The sequence below is a fragment of the Entelurus aequoreus genome, linkage group LG03, assembly GCF_033978785.1.
Source record: "Entelurus aequoreus isolate RoL-2023_Sb linkage group LG03, RoL_Eaeq_v1.1, whole genome shotgun sequence".
NCBI classification, from domain to species: domain Eukaryota; kingdom Metazoa; phylum Chordata; class Actinopteri; order Syngnathiformes; family Syngnathidae; genus Entelurus; species Entelurus aequoreus.
Window position 1 is genome coordinate 65,673,347 of NC_084733.1, and position 22,714 is coordinate 65,696,060.

At 41.4% G+C, this 22,714-nt stretch overlaps 2 protein-coding genes and 2 non-coding genes across 4 annotated transcripts in view; all 4 read right to left on the minus strand.

Moving 5' to 3' along the window:
- Nucleotides 1–11,162, minus strand: part of cinp (cyclin dependent kinase 2 interacting protein) — a 15,795-nt gene extending 4,633 nt beyond the window's left edge. The window contains exons 1-4 of the mRNA XM_062042467.1: nt 11,058–11,162; nt 9,358–9,514; nt 8,420–8,516; nt 4,481–4,610 (exon numbers count right to left, since the gene is read on the minus strand). Of these exons, the coding sequence (XP_061898451.1) occupies nt 4,481–4,610; nt 8,420–8,516; nt 9,358–9,514; nt 11,058–11,064 (391 nt within the window). The 5' untranslated portion in view covers nt 11,065–11,162. The remainder of the gene's footprint in view (nt 1–4,480; nt 4,611–8,419; nt 8,517–9,357; nt 9,515–11,057) is intronic.
- A 1,144-nt stretch (nt 11,163–12,306) lies between these two features.
- Nucleotides 12,307–22,498, minus strand: dkc1 (dyskeratosis congenita 1, dyskerin). The gene is made up of 15 exons (XM_062042468.1): nt 22,390–22,498; nt 18,760–18,806; nt 18,606–18,692; nt 18,210–18,301; nt 17,959–18,143; nt 17,775–17,839; nt 17,586–17,712; nt 17,386–17,516; nt 15,869–16,012; nt 15,671–15,791; nt 15,216–15,334; nt 13,258–13,361; nt 12,749–12,797; nt 12,542–12,688; nt 12,307–12,476 (listed from the first exon to the last, which is right to left on the minus strand). Exons 1-15 carry the CDS (start codon nt 22,403–22,405, stop codon nt 12,420–12,422), a joined length of 1,491 nt encoding a protein of 496 aa, XP_061898452.1. The 5' UTR covers nt 22,406–22,498; the 3' UTR covers nt 12,307–12,419.
- LOC133647535 (small nucleolar RNA SNORD83) lies at nt 15,408–15,487 on the minus strand. The gene has a single exon (XR_009825717.1). It is a non-coding gene; the product is annotated as a small nucleolar RNA SNORD83 (small nucleolar RNA).
- On the minus strand, nt 18,367–18,556 carry LOC133647557 (small nucleolar RNA SNORD17). Its single transcript, XR_009825738.1, has one exon. It is a non-coding gene; the product is annotated as a small nucleolar RNA SNORD17 (small nucleolar RNA).
- Nucleotides 22,499–22,714: the final 216 nt, after the last annotated feature.

Here is a 22,714-nt window from a genome sequence, read left to right on the forward strand (position 1 = left end):
CATCAACATCAGCAAGGGTAGAGGAAAACATTGTCTGCGAAAGGGACAGTTAGCATCTCTGCTAAAGCTAAATGGTTCACTTTGCTCATGTTTTTTCGGCTGTCATAATGTAGCAAAGGGATAAAAAGATCTACAGTACTACTGTATCTGCACAGAGTTGTGAAAAACAGTGTGTGCAGACAGAGTGATTGTCTAAAAAGAACCCATAGGGTTCAATATGATGTCGGTCCACCTTTTGCAGCTGTTAGAGCTTCAACTTTTCTGGGAAGGCTGTCCACAAGGTTGCGGAGTGTGTTCATAGGAATTTTCGACCATTCTTCTAAAAGCGTATTGGTGAGGTCACACACTGATGTTGGTGGAGAAGGCCAGGCTCTCAGTCTCCGTTCTAATTCATCCCAAAGGTGTTCTGTCGGGTTCAGGTCAGGACTCTGTGCAGGCCAGTCAAGTTCATCCACACCGGACTCTGTCATCCATGTCTTTATGGATCTTGCTTTGTGCACTGCTGCACAGTCATGTTGGAAGAGGAAGGGGCCCGCTCCAAACTGTTCCCACAAGGTTGGGCGCATGGAATTGTGAATACCAAAATGTTTTGGTATCTTGAGCATTCAAAGTTCCTTTCATTGGAACTAAGGGGCTAAGCCCAACTCCTGAAAACCCCACACCATAATTCCTACTCCCCCGAATTTCACACTCGGCACAATGCAGTCCGAAATGTACTGTTCTCCTGGCAACCTCCAAACCCAGACTGGTCCATCAGATTGCCAGATGGAAAAGCGTGATTCATCACTCCAGAGAACGCGCCTCCACTGCTCTAGAGTCCAGTGGTGACGTGCTTTACACCACTGCATCCCACGCTTTGCATTGGACTTGGTGATGTATGGCTTAGATACTGCTGCTCGGCCATGGAAACCCATTCCATGAAGCTCTCTGCGTACTGTACATGGGCTAATTGGAAGGTCACATGAAGTTTGGAGCTCTGTAGCAACTGACTGTGCAGAAAGTCTGCGACGTCTTTGCACTATGCGCTTCAGTATCTGCTGACCCCTCTCTGTCAGTTTACTTTTGGCAATATAGTGTATATTCTAGTACATGTATTATCACTTATTGTATTATATTATATAATGTACAACATGTAAACTATATTGTAGGACATGTATTACATATTGTAAGACATGCATAATATATTCTAGTACCGGGTACATGTATTATTACATATTCTAGAACATGTATTACATATTGTACAACATGTAAAATATATGGTTGGGCATGTATTACATATTGTAGGACATGTAAAATATATTCTAGAACATGTATTATGACATATTGTAAAACATGTAAAATATATTGTAAGACATGTATTACATATTGTAGGACATGTACAAAACCCAAAACCAGTGAAGTTGGCACGTTGTGTAAATGGTAAATAAAAAGAGAATACAAAGATTTGCAAATCCTTTTCAACCTATATTCAATTGAATAGACTGCAAAGACAAGATACTTAATGTTCGAACTGGAAAAAGTTGTTATTTTTTGCAAATATTAGCTCATTTGGAATTTGATGACTGCAACATGTTTCAAAAAAGCCTGGACAAGTGGCAAAAAAGACTGAGAAAGTTGAGGAATGCTTATTAAACACTTATTTAGAACATCACACAGGTGAACAGGCTAATTGGGAACAGGTGGGTGCCATGATTGGGTATAAAAGCAGCTTCCATGAAATGCTCAGTCATTCACAAACAAGGATGGGGCGAGGGTCACCACTTTGTCTACAAATGCGTGAGCAAATTGTTTAAGAACAACATTTCTCAACCAGCTATTGCAAGGAATTTAGGGATTTCACCATCAAAAGGTTTAGAGAATCTGGAGAAATCACTGCACGTAAGCAGCAAGGCTGAAAACTAACATTGAATGTCCGTGACCTTCGATCCCTCAGGCGGTACTGTATCAAGAAGTGACATCAGTGTGTAAAGGATATCACCACATGGGCTCAGGAACACTTCAGAAAACCACTATCAGTAACTACAGTTGGTTGCTACATCTGTAAGTGCAAGTTAAAACTCTACTATGCAAAGCAAAAGCCATTTATCAACAACACCCAGAAACGCCGCCGGCTTCACTGCGCCCGAGCTCATCTAAGATGGTCTGATGCAAAGTGTAAAAGTGTTCTGTTGTCAGACGAGTCCACATTTCAAATTCTTTTTGGAAACTGTGGAAGTCGTGTCCTCCGGAACAAAGAGGAAAAGAACCATCCGGATGGTTATAGGCGCAAAGTTCAAAAGCCAGCATCTGTGATGGTATGGGGGTGCATTAGTGCCCAAGGCATGGGTAACTTACACATCTGTGAAGACACCATTAATGCTGAAAGGTACATACAGGTTTTGGAGCAACATATGTTGCCATCCAAGCAACGTTACCATGGACGCCCCTGCTAGACTTTTGACAAGAACAAGAAAGTTTGATTATATTACGCCTATACTGGCTCACCTGCACTGGCTTCCTGTGCACTTAAGATGTGACTTTAAGGTTTTACTATCCATCCATCCATCCATCTTCTTCCGCTTATCCGAGGTCGGGTCGCGGGGGCAGCAGCTTAAGCAGGGAAGCCTAGACTTCCCTCTCCCCAGCCACTTCGTCCAGCTCCTCCCGGGGGATCCCGAGGCGTTCCCAGGCCAGCCGGGAGACATAGTCTTCCCAACGTGTCCTGGGTCTTCCCCGTGGCCTCCTACCGGTCGGACGTGCCCTAAACACCTCCCTAGGGAGGCGTTCCTGACCAGATGCCCGAACCACCTCATCTGGCTCCTCTCGATGTGGAGGAGCAGCGGCTTTACTTTGAGCTCCCCCCGGATGGCAGAGCTTCTCACCCTATCTCTAGGTTTTACTACTTACGTATAAAATACTACACGGTCTAGCTCCAGCCTATCTTGCCGATTGTATTGTACCATATGTCCCGGCAAGAAATCTGCGTTCAAAGAACTCCGGCTTATTAGTGATTCCCAGAGCCCAAAAAAATTCTGCGGGCTATAGAGCGTTTTCTATTCGGGCTCCAGTACTCTGGAATGCCCTCCCGGTAACAGTTAGAGACTCTACCTCAGTAGAAGCATTTAAGTCCCATCTTAAAACTCATTTGTATACTCTAGCCTTTAAATAGACCCCCTTTTTAGACCAGTTGATCTGCCGTTTCTTTTCTTTTCTCCTCTGCTCCCCTCTCCCTTGTGGAGGGGGAGTTACACAGGTCCGGTGGCCATAGATGAAGTGCTGGCTGTCCAGAGTCGGGACCCGGGGTGGACCGCTCGCCTGTGCATCGGTTGGGGACATCTCTGCGCTGCTGACCCGTCTCCGCTCGGGATGGTTTCCTGCTGGCCCCACTATGGACTGGACTCTCACTATTATGTTGGATCCACTATGGACTGGACTTTCGCTGATATGTTGGATCCACTATGGGCTGGACTTTCGCTGATATGTTGGATCCACTATGGACTGGACATTCACAATATTATGTCAGACCCACTCGACATCTATTGCTTTTGGTCTCCCCTAGAGGGGGCGGGGGGGTTACCCACATATGCGGTCCTCTCCAAGGTTTCTCATAGTCATTCACATCGACGTCCCACTGGGGTGAGTTTTTCCTTGCCCTTATGTGGGCTCTGTACCGAGGATGTCGTTGTGGCTTGTGCAGCCCTTTGAGACACTTGTGATTTAGGGCTATATAAATAAACATTGATTGATTGATTGTTTATTTCAGCAAGACAATGCCAAGCCACGTGTTACAACAGCGTGGCTTCATAGTAAAAGAGTGTGGGTACTAGACTGGCCTGCCTGTAGTCCAGATCTGCCACAACGCAGACTCCGGATTGTTGAACAACTTAAGCTGTACATCAAGCAAGAATAGGAAAGAATTCCACCTTACATATTGTAGGACATGTATAATATATTATAGTACATGCATTATCACATATTCTAGAACATGTATCACATATTGTAAAACATGTCAAATATATTGTAGTACATGTATTATATATTGTAGGACATGTATAATATATTCTAGGGCATGTACTGTATTATCACTTATTATAGACCATGTTATATATTCTAGAACATGTATTACAATTTCTAGAACATGTATTACGTATTGTAGAACATTTATAATATATTCTAGAACATGTATTATCACTTATTCTAGACCATGTATTATATATTCTAGGACATGTATTACAATTTCTAAAACGGGTATAATATATCCTAGTACATGTATTATCACATATTGTAGAACATTTATACCATATTGTAGGACCTGTATAATATATTCTAGTACATGTATTATATGTTCTAGAACATGTATCACGTATTATATAACATGTATTGTCACATTATATAGAACATGTATGATGTTACATGTCTGTCTATGTATTGTAGGCAGCATTGAGATGAAAGGATGACAGAAGATAATCACAGAGTTTAGTGAGACAAAAAAAGAACAAACCAAATTGTTTGGTTCTCCAGCTGTGGAACAAAGGAACCTTCCTGCCTTCAGATCCAAACTGAAAGTCTTCCAGGTCCACCAGTCCTCGCTGGGACGCCATCAGACGCTGCATCTTGGACAAGATGGCCGCCTGCCAGGAAGGAGACACAAACATCTGTCGCCATGTTGTTGGTCAATTTCTACCACATGGTGGCCAATTTCTACCATTTGATGGACAATTTCTACCATTTGATGGACAAGTTCTACCACTTGATGGTCAATTTCTACCATTTGGCCAATTTCTACCACTTGGTGGCCAATTTCTACCACATGATGGCCAATTTCTACCATTTGATAAACAATTTCTACCACTTGATGGCCAATTTCTACCATTTTATAAACAATTTCTACCACTTGGTGGCCATTTTCTACCACTTGGTGGTCAAGTTCTACCACTTGGTGGACAATTTCTACCATTTGATAAACAATTTCTACCACTTGGTGGTCAATTTCTACCCCTTGGCCAATTTCTACCACTTGGTGGCCAATTTCTACCACATGATGGCCAATTTCTACCATTTGATAAACAATTTCTACCACTTGATGGCCAATTTCTACCATTTTATAAACAATTTCTACCACTTGGCGGCCATTTTCTACCGCTTGGTGGTCAAGTTCTACCACTTGGTGGACAATTTCTACCATTTGATAAACAATTTCTACCACTTGGTGGTCAATTTCTACCACATGGTGGTCAATTTCTACCACTTGGTGGTCAATTTCTACCACTTGATGGACAGTTTCTACCACTTGGTGGTCAGTTTCTACGACTTGGTGGTCAATTTCTACCACTTGGTGGTCAATTTCTAGCAATAGGTGGTCAATTTCTACCACATGGTGGTCAATTTCTACCAATTGATGGTCAATTTCTACCACTTGGTGGCCAATTTCTACCACTTGGTGGCCAATTTCTACCATTTGATGGACAATTTCTACCACTTGATGGACAATTTCTACCACATGGTGGTCAATTTCTACCACTTGATGGTCAATTTCTACCACATGGTGGTCACTTTCTACCACTAAGTGGTCAATATATAGGTATATAGATAATACTTTATTGATTCCTTCAAGAGAGTTCCCTCAGGAAAATCAAAAAGGTATATATATATGACATCACATGGACAAAGATAAGACCTTCTGGAGGAAAGTTCTGTGGTCAGATGAAACAAAAATTGAGCTGTTTGGCCACAATACCCAGTAATATGTTTGAGGAGAAAAGGTGAGGCCTTTAATCCCAGGAACACCATTCCTACCGTCAGTAGTATTATGCTCTGGGCCTGTTTTGCTGCCAATGGAACTGGTGCTTTACAGAGAGTAAATGGGACAATGAAAAAGGAGGATTACCTCCAAATTCTTCAGGACAACCTAAAATCATCAGCCCGGAGGTTGGGTCTTGGGTGCAGACAATGACAACAAGACAATGACCCCAAACACACGCCAAAAGTGGTAAAGGAATGGCTAAATCAGGCTAGAATTAAGGTTTTAGAATGGCCTTCCCAAAGTCCTGTCTTAAACGTGTGGACAATGCTGAAGAAACAAGTCCATGTCAGAAAACCAACAAATTTAGCTGAACTGCACCAATTTTGTCAACAAGAGTGGTCAAAAACTCAACCAGAAGCTTGCCAGAAGCTTGTGGAGGGCTACTAAAAGCGCCTTATTGCAGTGAAACTTGCCAAGGGACATGTAACCAAATTTTAACATTGCTGTATGTATACTTTTGACCCAGCAGATTTGGTCACATTTTCAGCAGACCCATAATATACTCAGAAAAGAACCAAACTTTATGAATGTTTTTTGTGACCAACAAGTATGTGCTCCAATCACTCTATCACTCTATCTGTAGAAATTATTGGCAATACATATACTCGCCTGACAATATGTTCTTTACAAGTGTATGTAAAGTTTTGATCGCTACTGTGTATATATATATATATATATATACAGTATATATATATTAGGGGTATAACGGTACACAAAAATTTCGGTTCGGTACGTACCTCGGTTTAGAGGTCACGGTTCGGTTCATTTTCGGTACAGTAAGAAAACAACAAAATATAAATGTTTTGGTTATTTATTTACCAAATTTGTAAACAATGGCTTTATCTTTTTAACATTGGGAACACTATAATAATTCTGCCCACGTTAATCAACATTAAACTGCCTCAAGTTGTTGCTCAGATTAAATAAAATGACAAAACTTTTCTTCTACATATAAAAAGTGCAACATTAAACAGTTTCAAGTCAACTCATCATGCTTAATTTATTACAGCATTTGGGAAGCCTGTAGTTGATTTTTATTATGTAAATGTTATATTTTTATCAACATGTGATAGCAGGGACCCTGCCATTCAAAACTAGGCTGCTGCATTACTAATGATTAATGTAACTATAGCTGAAAAAATGGTACAATAGCAATAGGAGAGACTATTCATCCCTGAACACCATGGAGTTCATGTAGGCTTAATTATGCAGTTACATTATTATATCAACTATCAGAGACAGAAACTCTTCATTTAACATACCGGTAATGTCCTTTTTTGCAGCTTCAACACAGCTCAATCAACACAGAAGAAGGTAAAGTGAAATAACAGACAGACAGGGCTTTGCTGTCCGTAACACACACACACACACATGCGCACACGCACACACACACGCACCGCAAAATGAGCTAACGTTACGCTAAAAGCGAATTAGCCTTCACCCCAAGCCAGGACTGCGAGCGAGCTGAGCTGCCGTTTAGGTTTCTAGAACGTCAATGGGCTCATAGTAATGTTACTAGTAGTTGACTGGGAGGTGTTTATTATAATTTGGGGAAAGTCCGATGCCTGATGCTTACCTGCTAAACGCTTAACACTGACTACATGCGCACTGAATACGCACTGCTGATTGGCTGTTACCGCTCTGAATACGCACTGCTGATTGGCTGTTACCGCTCTGTTTGTAACCAATCAGATGGTTGTGTGGGTGGGACAATGCTGGGTGCTGTGTAGAGTCCTGACAGAGACAGAGGCAGAAGGAAGCGGAGGCGGCTACTTAATATGTTCGCGTGGAAACTCGTTCGGTACACCTACGAACCGAACCGAAACCCCTGTACCGAAACGGTTCAATACAAATACACGTACCGTTACACCCCTAATATATATATATATATATATACACATACGTATATGAAGGTATATACAGTAAAGGTACAAATATTAAAAAAAAAATATATATATATATATATATATGTATATAGAGTTTAGGAATATATATATATATATATATATATATATATATATATATATATATACTGTATATATATATATATATATATATATATATATATATATATATATATATATATATATATATATATATATAGGTATATAGAGTATAGGTATATATATATATATATATATACATACATACACATATGTATATATACCGTAGGTATACATGTATATTGTGTGTAATTGTTTTGTAGTCAAATGTAAATGTGTTATTATTAAATAAGTGTATAATTGTTTTGTTGTCAAATGTTAAAGTGGACCATTTCTACCACTTGGTGACCAATTTCTACAACCTGGTGGACAATTTCTAACACTTGGGTCCAATTTATACCATTTGATGGAAAATGTCTACCACTTGGTGGCCAATTTCTACAACCTGGTGGACAATTTCTACCATTTGATGGACCATTTCTACCATTTGATGGACAATTTTTACCACTTGGTGGACAATTTTTACAATTTAGTGGACAATTTCTACCATTAAGTGGACAATTTCTACCACTTGATGGACAATTTCTACGATTTAGTGGACAAATTCTACCATTTGATGGACAATTTCTACAATTTAGTGGACAATTTCTACCATTTGATGGACAATTTCTACCATTTAGTGGACAATTTCTACCATTTTGTCGACGATGTCTTGCAGCCTGCCACATTCCTGCTGCAGCTGTGCTGTGATGGCTGCATGTTCTGATGACGACTGTTCCACCGTCTGCCCGCTGCACCCACAACAAAATATATATTTTATATATGCACTTTACAAAATAATGCACTTCAAAATAAAACAGATGTATACGTATTTATTTATTAACAAAAAATGTTTGTAAACCAAAATAATGGATATATTTTTGTATTATTATTTTCCAACAAAAATAATGAATTTACAAAAAAAAATATTTGTCAACAAAAACAATGAAGTAAAAAAAATTGTAAACCAAAATAATTAAAAAACTATTGTAACTAAAAAATAATGATTTAAAAATCAAAATTACATTTGTAGACAAAATTATTTAAGATTCGTAAATGGATCTGTAAACAAAAATAATGACTTAAAAATATTTGTAAATAAAAATAATTACTACCAAAATTACAAAACTATTTGTAAACATAAATAATGATTTAAGGATTTAAAAAATGTTTTCCAAACAAAAATAATGGATTTAAAGTTTTAGAAAGATTAGTAAATAAAACTAATAAATCTAAAAATGTTTACAAATATTTGTAAATAAAAATAATGAATTTAAAAATAACACATTTAACATCGTAAGGATTTGTAAAAAATGAATAATGGTTTTGACATTTATCTAAATTGTATGAAGAGAAAAAAGATTTGTAAACAAAAATAATAGATTAGAAATAGGAGAAAAAAGATTTCAAACTCAAACGCAAACAAAACTTATTGAAATGGTAACAAAACTTATTGTTTTCTGAGAAAAGAAAGCTGATTGAAAATGTTAATCTTTATTTTGGAAAACAAAATGCATTGTTTTTGTTTACAAACACACTCGTTCTTGATCCATACGTAGCAAGAGTCAAAAGTAAAATATTACATCCGCTCACCTGCTGCGCCTCAGGTTGACGATGTTGGTGGCGATGGCGAAACCTTCGTCATTCGCTTTCTCCCAGCGCAGCATCAGGTTGTGCCAGTCGGCGGCATTGTCTTTGATCTTGCGCGCACTTCCTGTTAGAGCTGAGCCCTTCCTGTTTGTGACGTCACCTGATGGCAGCAAAAGACACACGGTGTGTTCGCTGTACACTTCTTTCTTTGTTGCTTTCACATTTTTTGGATTGCACTCATACAAGTTGTCATCAAGGTTTTTGTATTACCTTAACAGTACCTCAACTTAAGAGTACCTAAACAAAAGAGTACCTCAACTTGGGAGTACATCAACAAAAGAGTACCTCAATATAAGGATATTTTGAGATACAAATTGAAGTTGACAAAATCATAACATTCACTTTTACTCAATTAATTTTGAGCAAGTCTTCAAAAAAGTTTTCAAATCTTAACAAAGATATTAAACAGTTCTAACAATATAACATATGTATTAAGTTATCGGAATAAAACATAACACGATTGGCAACACTAAATGGTCCCTAGTGTGTGAATGTGAATGTTGTCTATCTGTGTTGGCCCTATGATGAGGTGGCGACTTGTCCAGGGTGTACCCCGTCTTCCACCCGAATGCAGCTGAGATAGCACCCCCCGCGACCCCGAACGGGACAAGCGGTAGTAATTGGATGGATGGATGGATGGATGAATGGACGTCCGTGTTCCCATCATGCCTTGCTGCGCATGCTCACTAGCTAGCTGTGTTTGCTGCCTCTCCATCCATCCATTTCCTACCGCTTGTCCCTTATGGCAGTGGTTCTCAACCTTTTTTCAGTGATGTACCCCCTGTGAACATTTTTTTAATTCAAGTACCCCCTAATCAGAGCAAAGCATTTTTGGTTGAAAAAAAGAGATAAAGAAGTAAAATACAGCACTATGTCATCAGTTTCTGATTTATTAAATTGTATAACAGTGCAAAATATTGCTCATTTGTTGTGGTCTTTCTTGAACTATTTGGAAAAAAATATATAAAAATAACTACAAACTTGTTGAAAAATAAACAAGTGATTCAATTATAAATAAAGATTTCTACACATAGAAGTAATCATCAACTTAAAGTGCCCTCTTTGGGGATTGTAATAGAGATCCATCTGGATTCATGAACTTAATTCTAAACATTTCTTCACAAAAAAAGAAATCTTTAACATCAATATTTATGGAACATGTCCACAAAAAATCTAGCTGTCAACACTGAATATTTCATTGTTGCATTTCTTTTCACAGTTCTTTTTGACAGACATTTAAAAAAAATATTACGTACCCCTTGGCATACCTTCAAGTACCCCCAGGGGTACGCGTACCCCCATTTGAAAACCACTGCCTTATGGGGTCGCTGGAGCCTATCGTGTCTTTAAACATGTATTAATAGTTCATGTGTGTGTACACTTCTAACAAGTATTAATAGTAAAGTGTGGGTTTGTCTACACTTTTGGTGTTGTGCTTTAATTGGTCGTGTCCTTTTCTAAGTTATCATTTTTACATATTAAGAGCATTTCCTGCCAAGCAAAAATAAATGCCTCTGACTAATTTGTTAAGCGCTCAAAATAGCCACATTATGAAGTTATTGAAGTCAGACAAAACGGCGACATTATTCGTACGATAAAACCAACGTAAGGAGTTATTTAAGGGTAAAAAAAAATAGTTTCACCTTCCATGTGATCGACGCTTGTTGACTTCCTGGTTTTCTTCTTCGGTGGTGTCGGGTAGTGAAGCGCGAACGAATCGACCTAATTCGCGCGTCTGTGAATGACTCGGGACTGACGGGCTCGCCATCGCCATCAACTCGTTCAATCCTACTGCTAGCTAAACTAAAGAAAGCAGGTAGCATGCCAATTATCTTTTACTCCATCTGTGTGACTGAATGTATTTTTCCGGTGGGAAAAGCGAGCTGTACGGTCTTGACTCCAATTGGTCTATTGTTTTTTCCTGTCTGAATCACCCATACTCGATAAAAAAGCGGCATGATTTCTCCCTCTGCTGGTGGAAGAGCAACCCTACATCATCCGAACTGCCGCTCAATGTGAACGTTGGAGTTCTAGTGAAATACACATTTAGTAGCTTCAAATCAACTGTCAGCTTGTATTACTTTCACTATTAAGGATGCAGGAAATATTTTACTTTAAAGGTGAATTAAATATTTTTTACTTAATGCTGAGATTTCACCCAAGGCTATATTAATAAGTATGTGCTTCTTTTTACATACATATATTTACATGTGTATGCGTGTGATGAATCAGATATTACTTTTATGCAGACGCTTCTTCAACTGCAAATGTTTGCTTTAGAAAATTTCACTCCGATAAAAAGGTAGATGTTAACCATACTCTTCTTCTATAACATTCTCACATTTTTGTCAAATATTGGAGCGTTTCAAAAAATTAATTAAAAGAAGCTATTTAACACGAATAATCTGAAAAAAACATTTGAAAACACAAGGATTATAAATATTGCAGGATATTTGTTGCCTTGCATCGTGGATATTAATCTTCAACACATTTGGATAATGTGCGTCTGCCTCACAATACAAAGGTCCTGGGTTAGATCCTGCACTCTGGATCTTTCTGAGTGGAGTTTGCATGCTCTCCCCGTTACTGCGTGGGCTTCCTCCCACCTCCAAAGACATGCACCTGGGGATAGGTTGATTGTCAACACTAAAAATTGGCCCTAGTGTGTGACTGTCTATCTGTGTTGGCCCTGCGATGAGGTGGCGACTTGTCCAGGGTGTACCCCGCCTTCCGCCCGAATGCAGTGGAGATAGGCTCCAGCACCCCCCCGCGACAAGCGGTAGAAAATGGATGGATGGATGGACATTTGAATAAATCCTTCATTAATCTTACAGGATTGTGTTTTTACAAAATGTTAGTGAGTGAATCTTCAATCATTAAACGACCACGCGATGAAAAAAAGAACACTTTTATTTACAAATGAAACATAAAATTTATAAAAACTAAATGTACAATTTTCACATCCCACAATGCTTAGCAGCAAGGCGAGGAGTGGGCAGGGCTTGTCAGTCAGAGTCTTCTTTCTGTTTCTTCTTTTTTTTCTTCTTCTTGCTACTTTCAGGCTGCAACGGAAATTCCATCAGACGTTTTGCTCTCTGGTCACATCTTCACCTTCCTAAGCACTCACCTCTGTCTCAGGCTCCGCCCCCGCCTCCTCTGGCACCGCCTCCTCTGGCACCGCCTCCTCAGGGTCCTCCTGTTTCTTCTTCTTCTTCTTCTTGTCTTTGTGCTGGGAAGACGGAGTGGCGTCCGTGTCCGCCTCGTCTCGCTTCCTCTGCAGGAGACAGCAGGTGTTGGAAAAGTGCGCATTCATCTTTACGGACAGGTAACTCACCTTGGCGGGTGTGGCGCATGGCTCCGCCCCTTTGGAGGCACCGCTGCTGCTGCAGGCGGGAAGAGTGACATTTTAGTATCAAGAGTCTGAGGCGTGCATGTTGCCGTGACAACGGCGTGACGCTGTCGTCAGAGCCGCTGAGAGTTTGCGAGCAGCAAAGTCGACGAGCTGCTCTGAACTTCCTTCTAGCAGACCGACTCCCTCCCAGAACACTTCAGCTCAGGGAGGGATAACCGTCTGCACCTCTAGTCCACATAGGGGGAGGGATTCATATGCTTCCATTCCTGGGCGGGGTTAATCATTTGGCAATGCAGTCTGCTGGAAATGACGGACAGCGCCACTTTACATAGCAACTGATTCTGTGGTAAAAAGGTGGAATTGCCACATTTGCAGAAATTTGTCACCTTTCACGTGTCAGGTAAAGTGCCACAAATGGAGCCATATGAATTCCTTTCCTATTGTATACAGTACAACATACACACGTACAACACCTGTAGCGCACGTCTCACCTGTAGTCCACGTAGCCACTCTTCCACTGGTCAGGTGTGCTGCCGTTAGGTTTGCCATGTTTGTCCAAAAGTCCTTTCTGGATCATCATCTTCTTCTGACTCGCCTGACAAAACACATTTCACCTCCTCAGTCTCTCTGACGCAACACTCGCAGTAGTACTACTGCACCAGATGCAATACTTGCAGTACTACAGAGTGTACTATTGCACAAGATGCAATACTTGCAGTACTACAATGTGTAGTACTGCAAGTACTACTGCACCAGATGGAACTAGGGCTGGGCGATACGGACGAAAAAGTATCAATATATTTTTACTTAAACTCGATATATATCTCGATATATTTTCCGGTGAAAGTATACAAATAAAGATATTCATTTTTGAGCGAAATTCACTGAACTGGAAGTGGATGACAACTGCACTGTAAACAGTCAGTGGCACCTTTATTAACCCAGTTAGTCGAGATGGGTATTAACAGCACAGAAATGAAACTGTTTAGTTACATAGATAAAATAGAAAAATATTACAGAAAATAAATAACATAGCTGTGCAAATACAAAATGTATCAAACTCAGATAAAAAATAAATTTGCAGGCAGGCACTTTTTGTCCATGTAATGGACTGTCACACATGTACGGTTCTGTGGTCCTACTAGACCACATGTCTGTGGTCAGCGCAAAGTAAGTGACTTGACTTAATTGTGAGACTATGAACTTGTTTGTTTCAAAATTATTGTAATTACTTCAATGTTGAAATATAAATAGTAGAAATAATAAACAAAATGTCAGCTACTGTCTTGTTGTAAAACACCAATGACAATGAAATGAAGCCTTTAGACAGGCTATAATGTAGCAAAAGTCATCACATGTCTGCCACAATTACGTGTGTTCTTAAACGTGCATTCCACCTCTTCCAGTTTTGATTTGGGCTTACATGGTAAACAACTCAAATGAATGGGTTATCCTTATCAAATAGACGCAGTGTGGGTTTCCTGGACATAGTCTACATCGCTAAAAGAAAAATCTAAGGAAGATTACTAGTGTTCACTTCACAGCCACAGATGGTCCATCTACTTATTGACATTTACACATTACTTTCAAAATGATTTAACTATTCAATGTCAAAACAGTAGAAATAATGAACAAAATGTCAGCTATTGTCTTGTTGTAAAATACCAATGAAAATGAAATTGGGCATTTAGACAGGCTATACTGTAGCAAAAGTCATCACATGTCTGCCACAATCATGTAGCTTAGCCAACCACTACATGGGTCTAAAAATAGCTAAGCTACAGAAATCGCTACTTGTTTAAAAAGTAGCAAAGCTACTACCTAACTACTGGGAAATATAGCTTAATTCTTTAAAGTTCATCATTTTTAACTGAAAACCGCTGTTTTGACCACTGGATTATCAAAAATCTTACTCATTACGGGAAAAGCGTAGTTGCTGGCAGTAATGGCAAAGAGACGGATCAAGATTTTAACACATTGTAGATAGGAAAAAAACGAAAAATAATTTTATATATTTTTACAGAGATAAAAACTGATTTCAGACTATGGACAGAAAAAAACATGCCTGCCCAGACATGATCAAAGTGAAATATTTGAAGCCTTGTCAATAATTCATACCATTGAATTTGATGCATTATTATTTTACTGGAGTGTTAAGAGTTCTCTGCTCTTTTGTTCCACTTGTGTGAAGAACGAGGCTCGAATGTTGGCGATGTTAGTCACTTGAGTTATGGATTATTGATTATGACCACCAAACATGGCCAACAAGACAGTAAGCAGTCATATTATTGATCATCATTCTTTGTTGTACTACTAAATGTATGATAGTCACTTGAGTTATGGATGATTGATTTTGTCCATCAAACACAGCCGACAAGACAGTAAACAGTCATATTAGTGATAATCATTCTTTGTTGTAAGACTAGACTGACAGTACTGCAGTACCTACCTTAGGTCCCAGCCCCCACTTCCTGGGGTAGGTGTCTCGCTCCATGATGACCCTCTTGATCTTGGCCACCACGCCGTGGTCGCACGTGGAGATGACGGCCGTGGTCATGAGCGCCACAGCTGGTGCAAACAGAGGACTGTTAGCACGCGCATGGAGGGTCTGGGAGCATGCTAACAGTACGTAGGACAACTATGCCATCAGACAAGGATGGTAGATAGCAAGTCATCACAGCCCAGGAGCTCCTGCTGCTGCTACACCAGTCATCATGTGGCACACACATTTAGTACATACCCCCAAGTACACGCGCAGCCCCCTCTAATATGCGCACACAAACATTTAGTACACACCCACATCCCCTAATACGCACACACATTTAGTACACACCCACACCCCCTAATACGCGCGCACACAACCACACACATTTCGTACACACCCACACACTGGCGCGCACACACCTGTACAGATAGCTTCACCCTTGGTGGTGATGACCACAATGTCCTGGTTGACCTCAATGCCGTCTTCGTAGCGGAGGAGGCCAGGCAGCATGATCTTGGCGCCGTAGCAAATGGCGTTGACCTGCGTACAAGTGACCAGGTGGGTTTGTGGTGCATGCGAGCGATGCGGTAGCGGCCAGGCGAAGAAGAAAGACTCACGGCGCTGTCCTTCATCACCAAACGCTTGTACGACACCAGCAGCTTCTCCAGGGGAAAAACGACCCTCCTGAGATACGTCTCGTCCTTGTTGTGGTCAAACTGCCACTGGGCGTCCAGCAAGTCGTGCATGGTCACCAGGTGGTCCTGAGGACACACGTCAGTACTAAAATGTTTACAACTTCTAAACCAGGTTGTCCTGAGGACACATGCCAGTACTGAGAATTTCTTAAATTTTGAATCGCCTAAAGTTTTATCTTTCACAAATACTGCATTTCCGGTGTTAGGACTCCCACGTGTTATTGTTTTCGTCATGGGGAGGAATAAACCCAAGAAGCGACGCATCAATGGAAAGTGGCTTCAGGAGCCACTTTTCAGCAAATAGCTCACTTATGACAATGGAAAGATGTTTTGTACGCCATGTAAACGGGTTAAGAAAAAGAACACATTTATGACCAGGTGCACTAATTTTCAAAGATCCAGCCTCACAAGGCACCAACAAACATGTTACACCTTTCCTGCTTGTCTGCTCCCAGACCGTGGTCGAGGAGAGCGGGGAATGGCGCGGCCCTCTTTTTGTTACAACTCTGTTTTCCGCAAAGCCAAGTGGACATCCACCATGCTATTAACACTCCTGAAAATGCTAGCACTCCCTCTCCTAACTTGCCTACTCACTTACACACGTCACTCATCCCACATTTTGCCATTCTTAAAGGGGAACACACAGCTTATGGCCATCACGAAGCCAGAGATGAAATGCTAGACGCCACTGTATTAAATGACATTGAAACTAACTCGCCAAATTCTAAGTTTGTTGGCATTATTTGCCATGAAATTGTAGATGTGGCGGTTTTTAAACAACTGATGATCTACATACAGGTGTGAATAATCAATTAAATTTGTCATATGCATCAATGCCCTGGCACACCATTATCATTTCATGACTAAAGCAAAAAACTTTACACTTTAATACTGAAATAAATACACCTACAACTTATTAAATGAAAATAGACAAAATACCAGCAGCGGTAAAGTTTAGATCCACGAAGGAAGGAAGTGAATGAATGTTTATAACATATGCATAAAAATGTGTTTTCTTTTGTGTAATTTTTTTAATGAATTAAGTAACGCTTATGACAACCTTTTCCCAAAACACAATATAGAATGTGATATATAACAAGATAAGGCATACATTTATCATTTATTTTCAACACAGTTACAAAACAGTGGGACCCCTAACTGTACTGTGGAACCCCATTTTTAAGACTCGATGGGGTCCCTGGGAGACCATTTTGAAAATTCCTAGGACCAACACTGACATGTCAGTACTAAGAGGTTACAACTTCTAAACCCGGTTGTCCTGAAAACACAGGTCCACATGTCAGCACTCAGACGTCGGAACAACTTCCAACATGTGAGACGCTTGATTGCTCTTCCAAAGTTTAATTAACATTCGGACACAGCCAGTCGGAATGAACTCAACACTTTGGTGGGCGAGGCCAGAACAGGAAGTTACCCACCTTCTCCCCCATGACCCCCGAGCGGACTCTCCTGAGCTCCTGCATCTGACCGCCGACCCCCAGGAGGAGGCCCAGGTGGACACACAGGGTCCTGATGTAGGTTCCCGCCTCGCAGCTGACCCAGAAGATGCCTGGAAGACAGGCGGTGACATTTGACCCCGCATGGCGGCTGAGACGTGCGAACTAGGGTGTGGTCTTACCGAGTCTCCTGTCCGGGTCGTACTCCACCAGCTTGCTCTCATAGATGGTCCGCACTCTCAGCTGCCGCTTGACGGCGGCGATGAGCGGCGGCCGCTGGAACAAGGCGCCCGTCAGCGTCTCCAGTCCCTGTGGACAAGTCACATAACCTGAGCGTCAGAGCGCCGTCTCTTGTCATTGTACGGACTTACCCTCGCCAACGTCTGCTCGCTCTCGATAGCGTTGTGCAGCCGAACAATTCCCACGTACTCCTTCCCTGCGACACAGCAGAGGAGTGAGGGCAGGTGCCGCGCTTTTATTGTGACGGGGCAGCCAGACACGATCCACCAGAATCTGCCTTTGGGCTTCCCGTCGGAAGGCGTCCGGACGACCTACCTGCGCTCTGCTGGGATTTGACCAACCGCGTGGCCCGGTCCACGCACACGATCAGACAGCCAGTGACTTTGGGGTCCAGCGTCCCGCTGTGACCAGTTTTCTCCACGCGCAGGATCCGCCGAACCCACGCCACCACCTCGTGGGAGGACGGGTTGGAGGGCTTGTCCAGGTTGATGAAGCCGGACCTGCAAGGAGGATGAGGGCAGGGGTGACTTCCTGCTAAAGGTGGACGTGGAGTGCAGCGACCTCACCTGACATAGTCTTGGATGTTCCTCTTCAGGGGGTTGCTGCCGCTGAGAAGCGGCGTGTAGTGACACGTGCGCACGTTCAGCCTGTCAAAGTTCTGCAGAGAAGACACAGCATTACTTCCTGTCCGTGCATCACGCCGCCGACTGCGCACTCGCTTGTGTGATCAGAACGTTCCGGTCGTCTCGGCAGACGCCAACAGAGCCATCCACTCGTACGAGTCAAGCGCCATCCGGCAGAACGCCGAAAAACATCCTGAAACGCAGAGAGACTCTGCCCCCAGAACGGGAGCAGAATATCGGGCTCCGCCGGACGCCGCTCAGCGAATGGATAAACAAGTTCATCACGTCACACACACACACACACACACACACACACACACTCTCTCAGCAGGGGGTTACCTTCAGGAGGAGGGGCCACTGAGACGTGTCTAAGACGGGAACTTTGCTTTCTGGTTGGATGAAGAAATCTCCGCTCTGCTGAATTTCCTGTTGACATAAACCCTTTTAGTCTGACTCTTGCAACACGTAATTAATGTGCACACCTGACACTAACCCCCACATCATCTTGTTTCGATCTTTTCTTCTTCTTCTTCAGGGATACTGCACAACACAAAACACACGTGACCCTACGTGCCATCGACCATGTCACGTTTTTTGATTGATTGAAACTTTTATTAGTAGTTTGCACAGTACAGTACATATTCCGTACAATTGACCACTAAATGGTAACCCCCGAATAAGGTTTTCAACTTGTTTAAGTCGGGGTCCAGGTAAATCAATTCATGGAAATCAATTCATGTGACAAGTGGGTGACATTGTTATCACCAGGAAAGATGAGGTCACCTACCTAGGTTCCATTCTAGAGGCTAATCTTTCCTGTGATAAAATGGCAACCAAGGTAATCAAAAAGGTCAACCAACGAACAAGATTTCTCTATAGAATCTCCTCTCTGGTCAACAAAAGCACCATTAGGATTCTAGCGGGAACTCTCGTTCAATCCTTTTTCGATTACGCATGCACCTGGTACCCTAGCACCTCCAAAACCCTCAAATCTAAACTCCAAACATCCCAGTACAAGCTAGTCAGATTACTTCTAGACCTCCACCCCAGATCACACCTCACTCCTACCCACTTCTTCAAAGTGCACTGAGTCTAGTCTATAAAATCAGCTACACCTCCCTGATACTGAAGTACATGTCAAACTACTTCCTTAACGTAAATGACCACCATAACCACAACACCAGGGGGAGCTCCACTAACCACATTAAACCCAGATTCCGATCTAACAAAAGGTCTTAAAGGCCTACTGAAACCCACTACTACCGACCACGCAGTCTGATAGTTTATATATCAATGATGAAATCTTAACATTATAACACATGCCAATACGGCCGGGTTAACTTATAAAGTGACATTTTAAATTTGCCGCTAAACTTCCGGTTCGAAACGCCTCTGAGGATGACGTATGCGTGTGACGTAGCCCGACGAACACGGGTATGCCTTCCACATTGAAGCCGATACGAAAAAGCTCTGTTTTCATTTCATAATTCCACAGTATTCTGGACATCTGTGTTCGTGAATCTGTTTCAATCATGTTCATTGCATTATGGAGAAGGAAGCCGAGCAAGCAAAGAAGAAAGTTGTCGGTGCGAAATGGACGTATTTTTCGAACGTAGTCAGCCACAACAGTACACAGCCGGCGCTTCTTTGTTTACATTCCCGAAAGATGCAGTCAAGATGGAAGAACTCGGATAACAGAGACTCTAACCAGGAGGACTTTTGATTTGGATACACAGACGCCTGTAGAGAACTGGGACAACACAGACTCTTACCAGGATTACTTTGATTTGGATGACAAAGACGCAGACGTGCTACTGTGAGTATGCAGCTTTGGCTTTTTTTTGCGTATGTACGTAACTTTTTTTAAATATATAAGCTTTATGAACCTTGGGTTAGGTGAACGGTCTTTTGGGCTGAGTGATTGTGTGTGTTGATCATGTGTTTGAATTGTATTGGCGTGTTCTATGGAGCTAGGAGCTAGCAGAGGAGCTAGGAGCTAGCATAACACGTACCGTACCGTACGTGCGCGTCACGTACGTAACTTTTTAAAAATATATAAGCTTTATGAACCTTGGGTTAGGTGAACGGTCTTTTGGGCTGAGTGATTGTGTGTGTTGATCGGGTGTTTGAATTGTATTGGCGTGTTCTATGGAGCTAGGAGCTAGCAGAGGAGCTAGGAGCTAGCATAACAAACACGCAGGTGTTATTATGCAGGATTAATTTGTGGCATATTAAATATAAGCCTGGTTGTGTTGTGGCTAATAGAGTATATATATGTCTTGTGTTTATTTACTGTTGTAGTCATTCCCAGCTGAATATCAGGTACCGTGAGTATGCAGCCTTGGCTGCTAAACATTCGATAACTTGACCGTATGTGCGCGTCACGTACGTAACTTTTTAAAAATATATAAGCTTTATGAACCGTGGGTTAGGTAAACGGTCTTTTGGGCTGAGTGATTGTGTGTGTTGATCAGGTGTTTGAATTGTATTGGCGTGTTCTATGGAGCTAGGAGCTAGCAGAGGAGCTAGGAGCTAGCATAACAAACACGCAGGTGTTTTTATGCAGGATTAATTTGTGGCATATTAAATATAAGCCTGGTTGTGTTGTGGCTAATAGAGTATATATATGTCTTGTGTTTATTTACTGTTGTAGTCATTCCCAGCTGAATATCAGGTCACCCCCGGCTCTCACAGCATCTTCCCTATCTGAATAGCTTCAACTCCCCACTAGTCCTTCACTTGCACTTTACTCATCCACAAATCTTTCATCCTCGCTCAAATTAATGGGGAAATTGTCGCTTTCTCGGTCCGAATCTCTCTCACTTCATGCGGCCATCATTGTAAACAATAGGGAACTTTGCGTATATGTTCAACTGACTACGTCACGCTACTTCCGGTAGGTGCAAGCCTTTTTTTTATCAGATACCAAAAGTTGCAATCTTTATCGTCGTTGTTCTATACTAAATCCTTTCAGCAAAAATATGGCAATATCGCGAAATGATCAAGTATGACACATAGAATAGATCTGCTATCCCCGTTTAAATAAAAAAAATTCATTTCAGTAGGCCTTTAACTCATTCTCTTTTTATGCGACATCAGTATGGAATGCGCTCCCAACAGGTGTAAAAGAAAGTGCATCTCTATCCTCCTTCAAAACCGCAATAAAAGTACACCTCCAGGCAACTTCAACCCTAAACTAACACCCTCCCTGGATTGTTAATAATCAAATGTAGATACTTTTTCTTATGCTTTCTAAACTTTCTCTCTCTCTCTATGACCACTACTTATTGTACATATCCTACCAAGTCAGACCTACACTGTTTTAATGTCCATTTCTCTGTTCTCAATTGTTGATGACTGAAGTGATGATAACAACCAAACCTAACCCCAGCCCCCATCCACATCCCGGATTGTAAATAATGTACTTATTCAATGTATAAACTCTGATGATTATCTTGTGTAATGACTATTATGATGATAGTATATATCTGGATCATGAATCAATTTAAGTGGACCCCGACTTAAACAAGTTGAAAAACTTATTCGGGTGTTACCATTTAGTGGTCAATTGTACGGAATATATACTGTACTGTGCAATCTACTACTAAAAGTCTCAATCAATCAAACAAACGCTACGTGCCATCGACGAAGTCTAAGTAAAACGCCAAAATGATCGTCAATTCACTCAACCAGACTTTTAAATAAAATAGCCGCTGTGAGATGCTTCATCTTTGGCCCACGTGGTCTGTGCAGCAACACGTGGTAGATAGCTACTACATGCTAACGATGCTAACGGGCCACCCGACTCCGAGCGACCATTTTCAGCAAACGCGTAATGGAAGTCACTTCGGTTGGGTTAGATAAAGAAGAAAAAAAGGACGAAAAGAGGAAACAAGACAAGAAAACAGAAATAAGCCGCTTTGAACATCGAAGTAGGACACGGTGTGTACACGTGTTAATTTCACCGTTCAATAATCGATGGCGATCGATTTTACAGGATCGAATTACTTGCTTAAGGTAAGTAAAATTTCGATTAGGACCTCAGAAATCAGGCAATCAGCTGACAGAGAGGAGGAAAAGGGTTGAAATGGGGAAAAAGTCTGCGGAGAACATGAAGACTCACCCTCTACGTCCGCCATCTTAGCTCAAGTGACCGAAGCTTCATTTGGCCCCGCCTGTTCCTTTTTCTTCTTCACGTTGCTTTGCTGCCACCAAGTGGTCACACGTTGCAATAAAGCTCCTCCCTTGTCATTTATGTAATGATGACGCATAACAAGTATCAGGGACGTGCACATGATTATAGAGGGGCAGGGGCTCAAAGTCAGAAAAGGGCAGGAATTTTTTTTGTGGTTTTTTACACAATATGGAATTTAATGTAAAATTAAATTTGCTAATAGGAAGCTAACTACTTAGCTGTGTGTCCTTTGTAGGTAAAAGTGATTGCCATT

Excerpts from the sequence above, each read along its gene's own strand:
- dkc1 (XM_062042468.1), bottom strand. Across the intron at positions 17,713-17,774 it reads GCGAGCAGACGTTGGCGAGG|GGACTGGAGACGCTGACGGG; the intron begins GTAAGTCCGTAC and ends ACTTGTCCACAG. Across the intron at positions 16,013-17,385 it reads CGGGGGTCATGGGGGAGAAG|GACCACCTGGTGACCATGCA; the intron begins GTGGGTAACTTC and ends GTGTGTCCTCAG.